The following is a 20,284-nucleotide window of genomic DNA, read 5'->3' on the forward strand; positions in this document are numbered from 1 at the left end:
ATCAGACAAACAGAATAAAACATTCAGGAGGGAAATTCAGAGTGGTGCACTTGAGGAATAAAGCAGATTTTGCCAATATTGGGCCAGGAGAGAAACTGGTTGTATTTTAGAAAAGCAGGGCCTTGGAAGTACAACAGGAAACCAGTTTAAACAGAGCTGGGCCTTGCAGGTTGCCCTGGAAGGAGCCAGGCCTAAGCGGAATCAGGAGGCGTGCAGAGGGGTAGTTTTCAAGGTCTCTAGGAGCAGAGCTCCATAAAATTCACTTAACTTTTTTACTGGATGATTAATTAAAAAGCAGTTAATGAGAGTGATCATTCTGGGTAGTGGAATTCAGCCATGAAAGAGTTTAATTACCCTGAGGCTGGGGCTCGGCCTGTGCTTCCTCTAGTGCGGTGTCTGTTCCCCAGCATTTCCTCCTGGATTTTATGGAAGCTGAACAGCGCTTTCAGAATCTGGGATGGCTGGGACGAGGTAGAAGAGAGCTTTGGAAGGCAGGAAGGAGTAAGCAAATATTAAAGTGTTTGTTTACAGCAGAAGGTAAAATGTAGGAAGCCTGCTGTTATGCACTGAATGCTTGTGTCCCCCAAAATCCGTATGTTGAAGCTCTAACCTCCAGTGCGATGGTTTTGGGGGTGGCGCCTTTGGAGATAATTAGGTGCAGGTGAGGTCATGAGTATGGGGCCCTCATGATGGGATTGGAAGATGGCTCTTTGCAAGCCAGGAAGAGAGCCCTCACCAGGAGCTGACTTGGCTGGCACCTTGATCTTGGACTTACAGCCTCCAGAACTGTGAGAAATACATTTCCATTGTTTAAGCCACCCAGTTATGGTAATTTTTTATAGCAGCCTGAGCTGACTAAGACACTGGCCACAATGGGGGCTCAATAAATGTGGTTTGCTTGAATGACTGGGTCAGTGATTGAGTGAGTGGAAGAAGATCATGTGCTAGAGGCAGTTCACACCGGCTGGGAGACCAGATGTGAACATCTCTTCTCAACTGGATATTTAGTGATGCTGTGTTGGCAGCCTGAAATCAGCCAAGATGGGAGTATTTACACCATGGGAATAGGCAAACACTACAAATCAGGGTTTTTCACCCTGGAGAGCCAGTTGTTTAACATTTACTGGCATGCTACTGGATAATTTAGATGAAATTCTTGTGGGAACAGAGTTCCCTAGAGTTATCGCATTCAAAGTAAACCTTAACATTTTGTTGTTGTTGTTGTTGTTTCTGTTTTAATTACTAATACACAGTGGCACTCTTCAATTATCTTTTATTACCCATCCAGAGTGATTCAGCATTTGTGGACTCTCCTGGCAAACTAACCATCATTTAAAGCATTGTTTCTATGGGGAAATATTTCCAAGTTGCAAGTTACTGACTTTAAAATAAACTTTTGGAAAAGAGCTCATTTGTAAGTTGTGGACTTTTCAATTCTGGGTCCTCATGGGGAAGTTAGAATCAAAAAGAATCATGTTGATTTTTAAAATATAGGTTGCAAAATACATCCTAAGTGAAAAGTCAAAAGGAATAGAATTATTGAACTTGGAGGAGCAATTTAATAACGGGGTGAGTGTCAGCTGTTTGTTTTTCTCCTGTAAGCATCAGGGATTTGGTTAGACAAGGGGAAGAATATCTTTATGATATTATTCTGGGACGGATGGTTTGTGGAATTTATTCCAAACGTTTGCAAACTTTTTTTCCTCAATTAGGTGTAATTTACATATGACCCACTTTGAGGACCAAGAAATGGTTAAGACAAGATTCCTTGTCTGCTTCAAGGTTCCTGTCACCTTTACAACCCTAAGTCTACAGATGGCCTAATATATTTCAAAATTTTAAGAAACATGATATAATTCAAGAAATCTCTTTCAAAATACATCTTGGAATAACTAGACCCAAAATTTATCATTTTTTCTACCCAAAAAATGAATATCATAAAACTTAACCTATCTCATATTAGTATAAAAACCATAAATCAAGCATTCTAAATCAATACTTTTTGATCATTTAATGAGAGAAAAGATGTTATTTGGGGCTTGTTAAATTAGTGTTATTTTAGGTATTCATTCAGAAGGGATGGGAGGATTACTTTCCTAAATGGTATTATAGTGCCCTGATTTGGCATTTCCTTACAATGACCTGTGACAATGAAATGACAGCTGTAAATCTGCCACTTCGAACCTGAAATGGTTCACAGCACTCCCAGGCACTGGTTTAAGAGTTGGTTTATGATGTGGGGTTTCAGAATAACACTTTTCAGCATGGTATATCCCTTCCTCCAAAACTGACATAATCCCCATAAAGCTTTTTAACGATAACCCTTAAAATACACCAAAAGTATTCTCTGTGGCATATTTTTGTTTGTTTATCTAAAATCCTTAGCTTTCTGAATTTCCCTTCATGATCTGCCTTGGGATGATCGTCACCAGTTTAGCTGAGAAATGAGTAACGTCTCCCCCTGGCAGGGCCGCTCAGCTACCTGCTCCACCAGGGACACCCTCCTGCCCCAGCCTCGGCTCTGAGGATCTCAAGCTCGTGTGTGCGTGAGCATCTCCTGGGGAGCCTGTAACCCGTGCTGACTCTAAAGACCTTCTGAGTCAGACCGTCTGAGCTAAATTCTGGGGCTGAGCCTGGGGGCCAGCATTTGAACGGGCTCCCAGGCAAGTGCTCTGAGAACTGTGGTGAGGGGCTGAGTGCCACCCGCTCTCTGGGCGTGGGATAACTGGAGAGAGCCTGGCACGGGGAAGCGAAGGTCCATGCCATCCATGCGCTGCGTCTGTAACTCAGGTGCCTGTGGCCTCCGTGGCTTTACCTGCTTTCTCAGCCTCTGCTGCCCTCCCTAGGTTCTTGGCTCCTCAATCTTGAGTTTCAAGTGCCTGATACATTTACCTCTTCCTATACATTGGCCCTGTTCGCTCCCCTCTGGCTTGTTTGAACCCTCTGGATTTGATCTCTAGCCTCCGCCCACCCTCTCTCCAGGTCTACCTCTTCTCTCCTGCAGGACCCAAACCTGGTAGGACCTCTCTGCTGGCAAAGTGAACCCCTTGGTGTGTTGGCTCCAGGTGGCCTGCCCTGTTGCTCTCCCTGACTCGTCCCCACCATCTGTTAGATGCTTTCACAGCAGCCCATCCTGGGAAATGTCCATCTACCCCACTAGGCTCTGAACTGCTGAGGGCCAGGATCACCTCTGTCCCATTCACTGTTTTCCCAGCACACAGCCTGAACTGTAGTGGGAGCCTAATGAGTCTTGCATGAACGACTGATATTGTAAAAGGAGTGGATGAATTTCACCGGGGTGGCAGGATGCCTCAGATTGCAGACTGCCTCCCCTCCGAGTGCTTTTGCACGCTGCTCCCTCAGCTAGAAAGCTGCTCTTCCTCTCCACCTTTACAGAGCGACCCGCCTCTGGCTCTTTGGGTCCCGGCTTCCATGTCTTTTTGCCCAGGAAGTGTAACAGGGGCCCTGGAGACAGGGCTGGCTCCCCTGGTATGCCAGGTTCCTCTCTGTATATGCCTGATCCTGTACTTACGACACTGCCTTCTAACGATGGCTGTTCTAAATCCTCCTCTTAGTCAAGAGCTCCTTGAGAGCAAGGATTGTAACCTCAGCACCCAGCATAGTGCCTGGCACAGAGCTGGCAGCAATAGGTGTTCACACAAAGAGTGGAAAAGCCAACTCAGGATCTTCCAGACAGTGACATGGGGGTTCTTATCACACAGCCTGCAGCATAAACCACCCTAACACCCACCATACTGGATTCAAACTGTTGATGTGTCTCCTCCCACACTCACTGCTGGACGGAAAGCTCTTCAAGGGCGGTGACATGTTTTATGCATCTTGACATTCCAGTAAGTCATTCAGTGACTAGCGTGGATTAAGTATTTGTTTAACCCTGTTTCCCAAAAAGGACACTTTTGGCATTTTGAGTAAGAAAATTCTTAATTGCATAAGATAGTCCACACATTGCAGGACATTCAGCAGTCCTACCCTTGCCCTCTAAATGCCAATAGTACCTCCCATAATTTGGACAGCATCCCCCCATACACACACACACACTCACACACACATTTGCCAAAGTCCTTGGGGTGGGAGAACCAGGAGGAGACTAGAACTGCCCATACTTGAGAGCCTGTAGTTCACTGAACTTCACCACAACTCAGTGAGAAGCAGACTACTGTGGGCTCTGTAACAATGCCAGGGTGACTTACCAGAGTACTGTGTGTGTGTGATGGTGTGAGGTGGGGGTAGGGGGTGGCATCTGTGGCCCTCAATAGAAAATGGAAGCATATCTTTGTAATATAACTAATCTTTATTGAACACTTATCGTATGTTCCAGGCACCAAGCTAAGTGTTATACATGAGTTATTTAATCCTCACAACAACCTACAAGGCTCTGTTTTTCAGAGAAGGAAACTGAGGCTTAGCGAGTTTTAAGCCATGACGAAGTTAACACAGTTGGTAAATGGCAAGGCCAAGGCTCACCCGCAGGTGTCTGGCTCCCAATCCTGAATTGCTACTCTGTGCTGACTCTGCTATACTTCTTTAACAAGAGAAAACTTCAAAACCCCCAGATGAAAGAATCCTTTTAAAATTTGTCCTCTCCTGTTAATGATAATGTAGAGCAGTGTTTCACAAAATACATTCCGTGTAGTGTTAATTTAGAGAGATGTCAAGTCTTATGAGAAGAATGGGTTCCCTGGGCAAAGATGTTTGAGAAATGCTTTCAGAAGGGCACTCACAGAGGACAATGAGGCAGTAACCAATCCTGTAACCAACTAACACATCTTGACAGGGTGCCTCAGCCTTTCCTAGGAGTCAGGAGGTGATTTTAGGACATGGGGAGCAAACAATGGGAAAACCACAGCAGGAGCTTGTCTGCCAGGAAATGATTAAAAACCAATTAGCCCTGGTTAGGCTTCAGGAAAAGATTGATGACGGGTTAGTGACCTTTCTTGTAATTTCTTAACAATAATAAAAACAATAGGTATTATTTATTATGTGCTAATTACTTCTAATTATCTTTTGTAATTCTCGCTATTATCTCCCTTTCACATATAAAATACTGAGACCTAGAGAAGCTGGTTAAGCAACTTCCCCTAAGGCACCATAACTAATTAATGGCAGCGCCAAATTGGAACTCACTTCTCTCTAACTTCACATCTCGTGATTTTAGACGCTAAACCCAAAGCCTCCCAGGACGTAGTCAGGGTTTTGTCAAGGGCTTTCCTGTGTGAGTGTCCAAAGCAAAAACAATCTCAGAGAGGACGCCCATGAGCTCCTGGCATTGCTTGTTGATGTTATAACACTGCCTTTATTTTCAGTGTTTCTTTTCAGCCTAAATTAGTTATTTGGTCTGAGTACTAAACATGAAATTTTTTCTGTTCTGATTTACACTCCTTAATTTTACTGTTATATTTTAAGTTTATAGATCACCATACTGTTACATGCTTTTTAAAATTTCTTTGACAGAGTATTCATGATAATGAAGTAACATACATCTGCATAGAACTTTACCCTGTCTGATTCCCTTCCTGGAGGAAGAGTACGCCTTCCTCCAGCCATGACAACACGAACAGTCTACCCAAGTTTCAATTGTTGGTGGTATCAGTATCAGACTTCTCCTCGTTTTTCAATTTTCTCTTTCCTTTTCTTTTCAACAGATGTTGGCGCATATTTCGAAGAGGGGATGTGGCTACGGTATAACTTCCAGGCATCCGGGGTCAGTGCCAAAGAATCGGGCAGTAGATCGGAGAGCTCCCCCGATCAGCAGAACTCGTCGCCGGACCTGGCCCACGAGGAGATCCGTTTCAGTTTCAGCACCAGCAAGGCGCCCTGCGTTCTCCTCTACGTCAGTTCTCTCACCACCGACTTCTTGGCGGTTCTCGTCAAACCCACCGGTAAGGACAAGGATACCTAGCCTGCTGCCATTTAATGTTGGGTGGACAGAATGTTCTAGTAAGAGTCTGGATTGTTTGGGCTTATCCTTTATTCCCCACAGGACATTAAGCAAGTTATCTAAGTCTTTGAACCTCATTTCTCTATATGAGAGCCAGGAAAGCAATTGTCAGTTGAGGCTTTATAGCAATGTGTTATAGCAGTAATGTCACCAAGGCATGTCGAGTTCTCTACAAGAAACATATTACATGAATATGAGATGGTTTCCTATGTATTATGATGATTTTTGTTCCTATCAAATAAATACATTCACTACTGCTATACTAAACAGAGATGAGCTTTGAAGTAGTAAAATTAACTTAATATAAATCAATGAATTATCCCGATTTATGGTAACGTATCTGTAAGTTCCTACAGAACATAGGAACTTTCAATAGAAAGAGAGAATCGGAGATGTTTTCATTCCTAAACCCTCTCAGAATTTTACATTCATAAGATATATCGCCGGCACAAGGGTGCTTAAAACAGAGGTGTATTTACACTTGTGACATACGGGACCATCTTGATCTCCAAATATGCATTAAGCCAGAGAGGGTCAGACAGTGTGACTAAATTAGGCATCCTAGTGAGAGTATACAGATGAGCTGGGGCCCTTGGAGAGAAGTCTGAGCAGTCCTGAGGTATGTAAACATGCCAAACACTGAGGGCCCCATTTCCTCTCTGAAAACTTGAGTTCTAAGACCTTTAAAGTTTTAAGAAGATTGCTTTTTTTTACAAATAAAAATATTTTGGGTATATCAAAGAGCAAATCTCTCTCATTCATTTCCCAGAGAGATTGTACTGGCTGAAAACGTGGAGGCCGCCTCTCTCATTGACACATCTTCCTGTTCTTCAATGATTATTCCATGTTGTAGCATCTTATAGATCAATATTTTCTTCTATGAGAGCCAAAAATTATCATTAACCCAATTCAGCTTGAGTGTTGAAAAATAGTAAATTCTTAAACTTCTTCTCTGGGCAATGCACTGTTGGTTAAAAGGATTGCGGGGGGGAATGTTCCCTAGGATTTTCCCTTTCAGAAATTATTCCTAAAGAAATAAGCCAAAAATCAGACAAAAATTCAGCATGAAGATGTTCATCAGAGTGTTATTTATGAAAATAAGAATTAGGAAGAACCTAGAAGGTCAACGTTAGTAAAATGGTTAGTAAAAGAGAGAGTCACCATTTTATGAAATATTATGTATCCATTAAGAATAATATTTATGAAGAGTAATGGAGAAAAGAGTATGGACAAAAAATTTTATGTAATATAGTGTTAAACCAAAAAAAAACAAAAAAAGTAAGATACGGCCTTGACTGTCCAATATCAGCTTATCTCTGTAAAAAATATGGAGAGAAAAGAAAAAGTAATAGTGTGCACACAACATGTCTCTGGATTGTTGATTTGCTTCTCCTGAGTAACATACTTCTCTACACGTCGAATTTTCGCAATGAGTAAGTGTCACTGTTCGAATCAGAAAAGATAATAAGTAAAATCAGTAAGTGAGGGAGCAGAAGGAAAAAGAACATAACCTCTGCTTTCTGGGAGTTCATGAACTAAGTTTATTTCTCCTGGATCAGGTTAAATAGATTTTTAATCCACTGATGTTCTCCACACACATGTCCCAGCCTCTCAGTGTGAGGGAGGATGGTCTCATGTTTAGCTTGTCAACAATTTAATGAACATGCCCCAATAGATGTTGTATTGTCCACTCCTCAAGTCACTGCCACACTAAACTTTAGTGCCCAACTGTACTCAGTAACTCACATTCCCACAGCCTACACCTGCCCCTATGAGCACTCATGCTTGTGTTTGTGGGCAAGTGTTGTGTGCAAGGGTTTTGATTAATCGTTTCCATATTAATGGCTGCCATTTAATGATGCTCGAAGCTGTGCTGTGTTCCACGTGCATTAATTCCTATGAACACAGAAGTCTATGATGTAGATACCATTCTTATCACCTTTCTACAGATGACAAGACTGGAGTGTAGACAGGTTAAGTGACTTGCACTTCAGCTGGCGATGGCAAAACCAGGGTTTCTCAGCCCAGATGTCTGATTCTAGGCCCAGAGTTCTCAACCACTCTCTATACAGTAGAGATCTCTAGAACACTCTCAGTGCATTTGGAAAGCATAGGCAGTTGGTTTCTGTCTAATTTTTGCAAGGCTATCCTCAAACTGCTGATGAAAATTTGGCTTTTTCACACTGGAAATATTGCATTGTTTATTAATTGAGATTTAAAGTTAGAAAAATTTGAAGAATTCATTCAGAAAAAAATCAATAAGGATTATGCCAAAACATCAGGAAAACAAACACTATAAAAAGTCTTAACTAAGTGCCCAGGCATCCCTCAAACTTTACATATTGGAAGCTGTGTTGTTATCAGCATTCCCCAGAACCAGCCCTGCCCCCAGACCCTCTTGTTCTGACAGTCCTGCCCTCCTCAGACACCTGAATTCACAAGTCTGGTGTCATTCATGAATGCTGCCTCCTTCCCCGTCTTGTGTGCCATCCAGGCAGACCAGTCCTGTGGATTCTATTCTCATCATGTCCTTCAAGGGGGTCCCTTTCTTTCCTTCCCCATTCTACTGTCCTGGCAAACGTCTTCTAATTCAGTGCTTCCCGACGTTGTCCATGTCGTGGCACAAATAGGAAATGATTATATTTGAATGCACATGGATAAATGGATGAGGTTGTGTTTGCGAGGCCGCCAACCCAGTGTCTCCAGCAGGTCTGCTGGGATCTGAGGGGATCCGTGCTCCTGGCACCTTGCTACCCCTTCCTCAGATAGCAGGGTGCCTCAGCAGATCCACCAGGAAGTTCTGTCCCAATCCATCTCTCTGCTTCCAGTCACTCCCACCTTAACCTTACCCACCACAGACAGAGCAGGTCTTCATTGCACACAATATCCTTTATCATACAATCAGTGGTGCCCCCTTCCCAGTAACGACAGGAGAAATCCCAAATCCTGCAGGTCCAGTCGAGACCCACCAGTCTCGTGGGTAAGAGCTTGGAGTATAGAACCAGAACGTCTGGGCTTGAATTCTGCTTCTGCACCCGTGGGTTGTGTGATCTGGGGCAATCATAGCCATTCCATCCCTCAGTTTCCTCACTTGTAAAATGAGGAAAACACATTTTCACAAAACCTCTTAGGGGTTTTGTGAAAATCAAATGAGTTAATAGGTGTAAATCAGTACACTATGTATATGCACACACACACAGACGACATATAAGTGTAAGTGGTTATTCTCATCCAGAGTCCACTGATTTAATCTGCATTTGGCCACAGATTCAGCTCCACGTATCCCTACTTTCATTTTCGAGGAATTCGCTATTCCCCAAGCACTCCGTGCATAACTGTGTTCCTGCCCACTATGTTCCCTTACCTGGAAATCTCCATCTTCCTCTCCGGCCTCATTCCTGCCTTCCATTCTGGACCCAGAACAAGTCTCGCCTCCTTTCTATGACTTCTCCTTTCTTTAAACTCCTGTTACATTTATTTTCAATGTCATTTGTTTGGCACTTAGTGCACTGTATTGTTATTTGTCTTTGTTATAAATATGCCCTGTCTTCCCAGCGAGATGAAAAGCTCCCAGCCTGTGATAGGTGCTCTGTAAGTATTTGCTGATGATAATGATGATGACCAGGAGGGAATACATCTGTTAAGCACATTATTTGCTGCAGCCAATAAAAGAGCAGTCCCTTATAACTGCTTTAATTCACTTGGGAGATGAACATGAGATGCAAGAAGTGAAGTATCTCTCCATTTTAATAATATTTTATTTTAATGAAAAATATTAATATTCTCCCTACCATCATTTAGTGGTTCTCTTGTGCTATTATTTGAAAGGAATAAATATATCATTTAAATTTTATTATTCAAGAATATTGCCATTACTGTTTATAGATATTCACTATATATAAATTTAAAGTTTCAACTCATCTTTTTTCTCAAAGCAAATCATTTCTGTTGCCATTAAGTGAAGCAGTTTCAGAAATTTTAAATCATATTTAAAAAATCCAAGAAAGCCAGAAAAGAGAAAAAATAATGACAACAACTTAATACTGATTTTAATGAGCTGGGGAACGTTAACGGGACCAATGACAAAGAGACAGTAGGAAAGAAAATGTCCAGTTTTTTGCATAATTACCGGTTCCTCTGACCTCTATCCTTTAAAGGCAGAGCCCTCTCTTGCTTCTCTTTGTTTCCCCAGATCAGGCACAACTTGGCCCACACTAGGGACTCGGGGATGCTGTGTTAGAAGTGGACTCTACACTGACAGCCAGCCAGACAGCCCACTTTCAGACCTGGAAAATTTGGGTTCGGTAGGGCTTTGAATGGTCACTGAATTAATGTGTTCTAAAGAAATGAATACATAAATGATGAATGAATTAGCTATATATTTAAGAAACTTGGCAATGATTATACAAGGTCAGAGCACCAGAAGTAAAGTGGAGAATAAGAACTCAAGACAATCAACTTGCTTGTTCAAACAACTGCCTAATTATCTCCTTCACGCCCAAACAATGGGTTATTTTTAATGCTATTAGGGTAAAGGGAAAAAATAGGGTAAAACACTGAGGAGTGGGAAGAGACACAGCTCAGGAAAAGGGAGCAGCATATTCAAAGGTCCTGAGTTAGGGAGAAGCATTGTATTTTCTAGGAATCAGAGAAGTCCAAGGTAACATGAATGTAAAAAGTGAGAGGGTAAGTGGCATGATCTGAAATAAAGTACCAGGCGGAACTCAGCTCAGACAGGGCATCATAAGCTATATTAAGAATGTCTCCGTCTTATGAGCGACTGGAAGGCTTCGCAGAGTTTTACGTGAACCAGTGAAATAATCCATTATGCATTTTGAAACAATCTCTGTGCAAAGAAAGCATGGAGAAGACAAAAGCACAGAGGCAGAGAGACCATCATTCATTCACTCAGCAAGTATTTATACAGCACCTACTAAGCATCAGGCATTATTCTAGACATTGAGAATAAAGTCATTCAAAATATAAACAAAAATTCTTACTCTCATGGAGTTACATTTGAGTGGGAGAAGACAGGCAATCAACAATTTAAGTACAATGCGTAGTATGTTATATGGTAAGAACTATCATAGGTAAAAATAAGGCAGAAAAGGGAGGGCCTGGCCAACGGAAAGGAGTGGATAAATTCTACTTTTAGTGAGAAAGTCACAGAAATAATCACGGAGAAGATGATATTTGAGCAAAGACATAAAGGAGGTAAGGGGTAAGCCATGTAGATAACTGCAGAAGGAACCCCCTAGACAGAAGAACCAGCAAGTGCAAAGGCCCTGAGGCTTCTGGGGAAAGAGCAAGGAGGCCAGTGTGGACTGGTAAGGAGTGAGCAAGGAGGGGAGTAATAAGAGATTGTGTCAGAGATGATAGGGGAAGGTCATAGGGCCTGGAGAACCGTTGTGAAGACTTTGATTTTTACTCTGAGTGAGACAGGGAGCCACTGGACAGTTCGAGCAGAGGCTCATTCTGACTGCCAGCTGGAGAGGAGACTGGGCATGTGCCAGGCAGAGGCCGGGCCAGGATGGGAGAAGGAGGGGAACAGGCAGAAGCAAAGAGGTTAGCATGGAGGCTTGTACAAATTAATCCAGGCAAAAGATGATGGCGGCTCGGTCCAGCGGGTAGAAAGGGAGGTGATGAAAAAGCAGCAAGATTCGGAGTATATTTTGAAGACAGAGCTGAGAAGATTTGCTGCCAGAGCGTACGTGTAATACGGGAGGAAGAGGGGAGACAGTGCTGTTGGCAGGAATAACGGGAAGCATGAAGTGGCCATTAACGGAAACGGGGCAAATTGCGATGGAATACTGTTTTGGGGAGAGATCAAGAGTCTGGTTTTGCATATGTTGTGTTTGAGGTCTCCTTTAATGAGATTAGTAGTGGGAAAGAGCAGAGAGGGACGGGACTCACCTGAGAGCGAAATGGGGTCTGAGGTCGAGAGTGCTCCCTTTAGAGGAGAGACTGACTAGAGTCGGGTGATCCAGCAGAAGCCGAGGCAGGTGCAGCTCGGGTAGTGGCTGTCAGGGCGTGACGTGGGGTGGCCAGCACAAAGCACCAACACCGGCCGGGTGCTCTGCGTGGCACTGCATCAGCCAGGAGGAGTGGGCTCTTGGGGGATTCACACCAGGGCATTCCAGGTGCCAGTGGAGGTGGTGTGGTCACAGAGATAGAGAAGAGTGGGTGAATTAGACACATTTAGAAGATGAAAATCAACAACGCTTGGTTGAAATGTCATAAGCAAAGGAATCTAGGATAAAATATTAAGGTAAAACTCAGAAATAGTACAGGTTTGTCGAATTTGTTCAAAAAGCAAAAGTAGGAAATGCAATTAATTCTTGATTGTTCTAATGAATGTTTCTTTCAATTCCAGGAGCATAATACAATATTTTAAATGGCATATGTAATGCTAGAATGCCTAAATAAGGAAGGGCAGCATTTAGAAACTATTGCGTTTATTTCTGTATGTATAAGGGCATGACAAATATCTGCAAAGAGATATTGTCACGTATTTGGAGTCATTATCTCTGGCTGGTGGGGTTTCCAGTGACTCTCTTTTATTTTTTTCTTTCTGTTTACTTTCTAAGTTTTAATTATCACGTTTTATTTCACAGCTTAAAAATCAGAATATCATTTTTGTTCCTCTAGAAGGAAAATGAAAGAGGCAACAAAGAATCTATGAGGTGATTTACAACTGGTCAAACTCTTGCTAGATTGCTGGTTCCATGTTTATGCTCTGAGATGTCAAAAGCTATTAACATGAAGAGTCCAGTTTGGGTAAAAAATGGGATAAAAAATTGATGTCTTTAAAAATCATAAATTAGAAATAGAAATTATGTTTGCTGTGCGGATTAATTAAAAGCAGGATCTAGAATACTATATTAGTCTTTTTGAATGTTGTTTGTCATTATTGGGAAGAAACAAGGAGAAAAAAAATAAGTTGTTGAGGCGAAGTGAACTATGACTGAGAGGCAGCGAGGACTCAAGGCCCTGGGAGCCCATCTCTTCCTTTGATTTGCATTTGGGTTGATGCAGGCTCTAACCTAGAATAAAATTTATTGCTTTGTTTTTGTGGTCTCAGTGAAGCCACCCAAAATCCCATGTATTTATCTTTCGTAAATTATGTTTATTTTTAATATTGTAAGCTCATGACTCTTTTATACGCCGAATGGCACACTTTACTGATGACATGAGACCAACCCTGCATCCTGCATTTATTTTTTATTTCAGATAGTATTTTGTGGGGCCTGCAGGCATCTCCACAGTCCTATATTGTATATGTTCTCATTCTTCCTTCCCAGGCACAGTCTCAACTTGGGTCATTTATAACATGTGCTGCTTCCACTTTGAGATGACGGTCACTGATGGCTCGTTGTTGGTAGACTGTAAATACGTGTGTGCCTGGTGCAGTCCAACCTTCTGGATTAGTGCACCTCCAAGCCAGTGAATCAGAATTCAGAACGGCAATGGTATTAATGCACATCAAAGGAGGGAGCAGAGTTTAATGGAAACCTAAGCGTCAACGGGTGGGGAAGTGACATTAAAATGAAACCTAGAGCAAAGAAATTCTGAGTTTCTTTCCTTTTCCTTGTATAGGAAACTTACAGATTCGGTACAACCTGGGTGGCACCAGAGAGCCATATAATATTGATGTAGACCACAGGAACATGGCCAATGGACAACCCCACAGTGTTAACATCACCCGGCGCGAGAAGACCATAATTCTCAAGGTATACATATGTGTACATGTCAATTGTATATGATATAGTATTGTAATCTCTGTCCTCTATAATACTTGGCCATTGGTTTTGTTTGGTTTTGTTTTGGGAGGTGGAGCAGGTGAGAGAGATGCTTTCTCCTACAGATTTCTGACAAATGAAATAGAAAGACATATAGTTCTTACAGGAAAGGCAATGAGGAAGTTGATGGTGACAAAATTTCTTAGGGATCAGGTAGAATAAACATTTACTCTGTGTATTCTTTGTAGCTTTCCTTCTTTTAGGCCGACACTGCTATCAGTCTACTGTTTTATCCACTGCGCCATCTTTTTTCTCCATGGTCTCAGATATCTGAAGCTTATTGTGTTTCCCAGCAAAGGTTATTTTGGTTTATCTGACCTATTTCTTCCACACTCCAACACAACATGAATAACTATATTTTTTGTCTCTGTGGATGCTTTGCCTTAAAAATCCTCAAAACACAGACCTTCCCAGAATCTCAGACTCTGGTTGTAGGCTCTCAGCATACAAAACGATGGTTTTATTATGACACTCAAATTTTATTTCAGGTTCATTGATTGTCCCTACCCCCACCACTGATTTTTACAATGAAGAAACCAACCCTTGGAGACACCATGAATAAAACATAACATGAGGAGGTCTCCCTGGGAACTAAGCCAAAAGATCAAGGATGGGAACTGTCACTGCATTCTCTAGAAGCAGTTCCAAATAGATACCTGTCAGGAGAAAGAGCAGCAGGCGGATGCTGTTTTGTCAGTAGAGTAGAGTGCCATTTGGCAGGGGTTCAGCAGCCTCTCAAGCCTCATTCAGATTCGGCTGGTTGCTGTGGAAAGTTCAGGTTGCAAAGAAAAGGCAGAAGCCCTGTCTCTTTTTGAGCACTGGCGGATGTCAAATTCATAACTTGGTATGGAGTTTACGCTTGGCCTTTAGCAGTTAATGCTAGAGGTATTTTAAGGCGAGGTCTTTCCGAGGAAAATGACAACGTGCAGTTACAGCTTATTGTGCAATCAATCAAATGTGGTGTAAATAAGTTTATCTTATAGTGACGGGCAGAGTCCCTGAGCCTAGTGCAATGTCTGGCACATATTAGGCGCTGTAAATTATTTATTGAGTAGACCAAGCCCATCTTTAGCCATAACTCAAGGTTTATTCAGAAAAGCCAGCAAGTCCAGAATTAGTATGGTTTATACCATTACAGGATAAGGATAGTTTATACCATTTTATCAACACTGTGTTTATTGGCTTTTGATGAGAGACATTCTCTTGTTTTAAACCAGGCCATCTGTCGCCTCTTTTAAAATAAGTGACTTATCTTACCATTTCACTATTGCAAAATAATGTTAAAAGTTAAAAAGAGCCCAACAATCAGCTTTAAGGACAGTATAATAGAGGAGACCCACTACAGCCATAGAATCTTGCAGGGTTAACCCTCACTCTCTTCTAGAAAATGCCTGTTTGTTAGGACTGAGCCCTGTGGGTTGTGGAACCACAAGCAAACATGAGGATGGGGTGAATGCGAGGGGAGAGTAGAGGTAATAGGCTAAATAATTCCATTTCTGGGTATATTTCCCAAAATGAGAGTCTGGAGTAAGGGTAGGTTAAGAAGGCCTCTCTTCTGGCACATTCCACCAACTGGGGATTCTTTGGAACTAATCAGCAACTCTTTAAGAACAAATATCAGCTTAATCAGAGCTGTTATCTGCCACTGTGAATTAGAGATTGCCCTCCAGAAAGGGAGAGGTGGACTATTTTAAGAACTTGGGGCTTTTGAGGCACAGAAAACCAGAGAAACCCAGATAGCAGAAGAGCCAGAGAACTGCAGAGAATCCAGGGGGCTGAGAGAGGGTTGGGGGAGAGTCTGGTTCTATTGCTGAGGGTTCTTTTGGTTGCAAATGACAGAAAACCAATTCAGAATTCATTTGTAGGAAAAATTCCTGGGGTAGGTCAGGGAATCTAAGAAAGGAAAAAGCCAAAATTTTGGAAGAGAATCCAGGGAACCTAGAGAATTAAAATAAAGACTAGAAACCCTCTGAGCTCTCTTTCCTCTCTCTCACTCTCTCCTTCTTTCTTTTTCTCCCCCTTCCCTCCTCCCTCCCTCCCTCCCTCCCTCTATCACCTCTGTTTGTCCACCTCTTTCTGAGGACTGGATTAATACCTCTCACTACAGGCTCCATCTTGCACATATCATGGAACACAGACACTGGAGGACTGGGCTTACATCTTCCCAGTTTTGCTACCAGAAGCAAGGTCCTTGCTTTTTGGTTCTTATTTTAAAATCTGGGGGAAGGTCTCTGATTGGCCTGGCTTGGGTCCCGCGCCCACCCTGTTGGGAGGAGGGGGAAACAATGACTGATAGCCCCTAATTAAATCTCATGATTAGAGTGGGAAATTGGGGAGAATCCTCCAAGAGAACAGGAACACAGTTCCAGAAAAAGGAAACATGATGGGTATAAAAACATTGGTTGGGCAATGCTTTGAGGTAAGGGAAAAACAAAAGGGGAAGCCCTCTAAAAGGCAGGGAATGAATTCTGCCATGGGATTTGTACCCAGGGTGTTGGAAAGCCCTGCCCCCACTCCTCCTTCTGTCATACAATGCGATGCAATTGCCCTGAGATTTCTGGATGTGTATAGAAGGCCAGACCCACTTGAATTCAGTTAGGGAAGACTTCATGGTCTGGGGTGCTCTGGTCTTTCTCAGCCCAGCTTCTCCAGTCCAGCCCGGATGGAACATGGAGGTAGAGGTGGTAGATGAAGAAAAGATATGGCTCCTCCGTATGGAAAAGTGGTCAGACAGACTCCTTGCCCTGCTGTCTTTCAGGCAGAGAGGACTTGCAGAGCTGGAAGTAATTCCAAGGGTACCTTTAGGACTCCAAAAAACACTAATTTTTTTTTTGGAAGCAATCTACAAATCCATCTTGAGAACTTCTATAACCTCAATGTGTGGGGAGAGATATAATAAAATGTTAATCGTGATTATTTCTGTGTGACGGGATTATAAATGGTTTAATTTCCTCTAGAGTTTTCTGTACTTTTTCATTTTCTATTATAAGCGTGTTGCATTTTTATAATCAAACAAAAAATATGAAACATACACATATATATATATTCCCAATCTATTCTGATAGCCCCCAGTTATAATAAAATATAATGACACAGGTATTTAAATAATTTCAAATTAAAATTTACTTCTCATCAAAGAACAAAAATAAGGCTAATTCAAAGATGAATTTAAAAGTGCTATGGAATGATGCCTTTGGAATTAAGGTGAAATTTTATTATACATTTGTACATGTTCAAACATCACATCATTTAGATGATGTTTATCAGTGTTTACAGTGTTTTTAAAAGTAGGTTTGCTTTCCTAGCCGGGTTTGGCTAAAGCTAACATTAAATTAATTTGCATTCCCTGAGCACACACCGTTTGAAATGGTGCTGAGCACTTGAGGGAAATTGACCTTGGATGAAACATTTGCTGACAAAAAACAAAGTGCCCAATCTCAACATAGATAATGAAGAGCTGACTCCAGGAATCATCAGACACCAGAGTGAACCAGAACGTGTGACAACCCTCAGGTGGCATCATGTGTGAAAATTCACAGTGGCACCGGGGATAATAGCTAAAGGCTTCATGCCAGTCAAAATGTGAAACAAAGCCCAGGTGGGTGGAGAGCAACTGAAAAAGTACTGAATGCGATGAAAAATCATGCCCACTAGCATGAATCCAAGAACTGAACACTACGATGAATAACTCCAAAGTCTTGTGTTAAAAATCCTGTCTTCTTTCCTTCTCACCGTCCGTGACTTTTTCCTTCCTCCTTCTTCCCTTCCCTCTCATCCCAACCCCGCTGCACCAGGGATCTAAGGTGGTTCACAGGCAGTACATAAAATGAAATTGAGAATTAAAGTAAGTCACAAAAAGTAGGGCCCCAAGACAAGGGAAAATAGATCATAAGTATCCAGGTCATAAGGTCTCTCCCATGTGCATAAATTTGGCCCGAACTTCTTGGTGGCCGGAAGTACACAACCCAAAGGAATAAAAATACACCAGTTCCTCTAGAGAATTAAAATTTTTCTTACTCTATCATTCTTTTTATTTTTTTATACCATGGATTATATTTACTGGCATAGAAAGCTGCCCATAGCATGGTCCATGGAGGCAACATCACATACACAATAATAGCTCACATTTATTGATGATTACCATGTTCTAGGCTCTGTGCTAAGCACGTTACACATGCTCTCTCATTTAGTCCTCACCAGAACCTTATCAGGTATGTACCATTGTGATCCCCATTTTAGAGATGTGGAAACTAAGGCTCAGAAGGGGTGACATCACTCACCCAAAGTCAGAACGCAGTAGGTAGCAAGAGCATCGATGAAGCTGGGGCTATTGCACTTCAAAGATTACGCATGCTGGTAACCACTGCTCAATAGAGGGATGTCTGGGAGGATGGTCACAAAATTTTGAAAGTGGATACCTCTGGCTGGTAAGAAATTGAGTGATGTTATTATTACTATTATTGTTATTATTATTATAATAAAATAGTTCAAAAATGTGCAAAAGCACAGAGAATAACAAAACATACACCTATGTACCCACATCCAAACATTACACATTTTGGCATTTTGCTGTATTTCTTCAGATTTTTTTAAAAAGCAGCCATAGTTGAGGCCTTTGTCCTCCTCGTTACACAATGAGCCCTGAGAAGGGCAGTAGACCATGCCTTCAACAGCGTTTCTCTAACAAATATGTTTTTCACAAGGCTGTATGATGTAGCGTCTCCTTAGGAAAGTCAAGAATTACTTAAAAATGGATTTCAGCTCAAACAAGTCCACAGCAGAAGGGTGAAAGAGGATGACGGGCAGATGAAGGGGGCAAGGTGCTGGGATGTACAGCTTTCTGATATTCTGGCCTGATTCAAGGATAAAACTAGCTCAAAAAAATGAATAAACAACATGTTCTTTGAATCACTATCACATATTTGGGGATCTTGATGGAAGTTATACAATACAGAGTTTAGGGATTTGTTCTCTGGCACAGATACTCAGCATCTATATTCTATAAAAATCAAATGAGCAGATGGTAACGATGGATCATTTCGGCTTCCATCTAACCAGAGGGCCTCCCATCTTTGCCAAGAGGAAGCTAACAGATTTCTCACAAGCAAAGTAAGGACTTCCTTAAAAAGTAATTCCAAGTCCTCAGGAACAAATGATGATTAGATCCCCAAATTCTTGTACCACATAAAGCATGACTTCAATTATTTTCATCAGTAATTTTCAAAACAAATGTTCAAAAAAATTGCTGAAATCTATCTTTTAAAATAAAATTAAGATAATAATTTGTTACCTGCTATTAATTAGAATTTTAACCAAATTGTATAAAAACAGTTGTATCAGTTGCTAATTGAGCAATGTATTGAATGTGAATCCTAAAAATGGTCAGAGAAATGGTACCAACAGCAACAAGCAGTGTGTGCTAAATGATAGGGGTAGAGGAAAAGATACAAATATTAGGATAACACCAGTTGCTATAACAAATTAACTCTAAAATCTCGGTGGCTTAACCCAATTAAAGTCTGTCTTATACCAGATACATTATACCAGATATATGTTTAGAAAAGAGTCCTGTGATCTCTAGCAGTGATGAAATGATGCTGGGTAGGCACTCTGAGGACCCACCACCACCATTCCTCCCCCCACACCCTTGGCAGTACTAGTTCCTTGATTAGGCCAAATTCCTGCCCATTATTTGCATGGCCCTCTGTGGCCCTGTCCTCTGGGTGGCTCTACCTTGTCCCTGATCTGCCATGGCCACTTCTGAATGGAATGTGGGGGATAATGCATTCCTCGAAGCTTTGCAGCTTTCAGGGTCCATTTCCTGTAGATGTAAATTGCAATGAGGGTTGTTTTACACTGACAAGCCTTTTGCAGACCAGACCTATGGTTTCTTTGCCAATATAATTCCTTCAAAGCTTGAGTTGGCTTCTGATCTATTTGCTTCTGGTCAGTTTCACGTACCAGTAGATATACCCTACATTCTTTCCTAAACATAAATCTCAGACCTACGTAATCATTTGCTTCCAAGTGCCCATGCCTCTCTCTCAAGGTCAAGGCAGCTGCCTTGAGGCCATCTGAAACAAAAGGCTTGGGTGGGATGTAGAGACTCTTAATTTTAACTTCACCCATGGGACTGAGTCAGTTTTCTGAGCTGAGAAATCTTAATGTGTCTTTGTCGGTCGAAATGTTTTTGCAGTTTTATTTCTTACTCTCTGGTGAAAGGCTCTAAATTTTTGGACTTTTCTTTTTTTTTTTTTTTTTTGGTGAGGGAGATCAGCCCTGAGCTAACATCCGTGCTAATCCTCCTCTTTTTGCTGAGGAAGACCGGCTCTGAGCTAACATCTATTGCCAATCCTCCTCCTTTTTTTCTTTACCCAAAGCCCCAGTAGATAGTTGTATGTCATAGTTGCACATCCTTCTAGTTGCTTGGACTTTTCTTTATTCCCTTTCATTGATGTTTGGAGACTGGCCAATCCTTTTCTGAGCTTGTCTCTTCCTTGACATGGGCAGCAGGAAACAACTGACA

General features: G+C 41.8%; 1 protein-coding gene across 1 annotated transcript in view; it reads left to right on the forward strand.

Moving 5' to 3' along the window:
* Nucleotides 1–20,284, forward strand: part of CNTNAP2 (contactin associated protein 2) — a 1,356,851-nt gene that overhangs the window by 1,199,956 nt on the left and 136,611 nt on the right. Inside the window, exons 19-20 of the mRNA XM_014787667.2 lie at nucleotides 5,664–5,900; nucleotides 13,556–13,689. Coding sequence (XP_014643153.2) covers nucleotides 5,664–5,900; nucleotides 13,556–13,689 — 371 coding nt within the window. The remainder of the gene's footprint in view (nucleotides 1–5,663; nucleotides 5,901–13,555; nucleotides 13,690–20,284) is intronic.

This window comes from Ceratotherium simum, chromosome 1 (assembly GCF_057802395.1).
Source record: "Ceratotherium simum simum isolate JZ-2026a chromosome 1, ASM5780239v1, whole genome shotgun sequence".
Classification (NCBI taxonomy): Eukaryota; Metazoa; Chordata; class Mammalia; order Perissodactyla; family Rhinocerotidae; genus Ceratotherium; species Ceratotherium simum.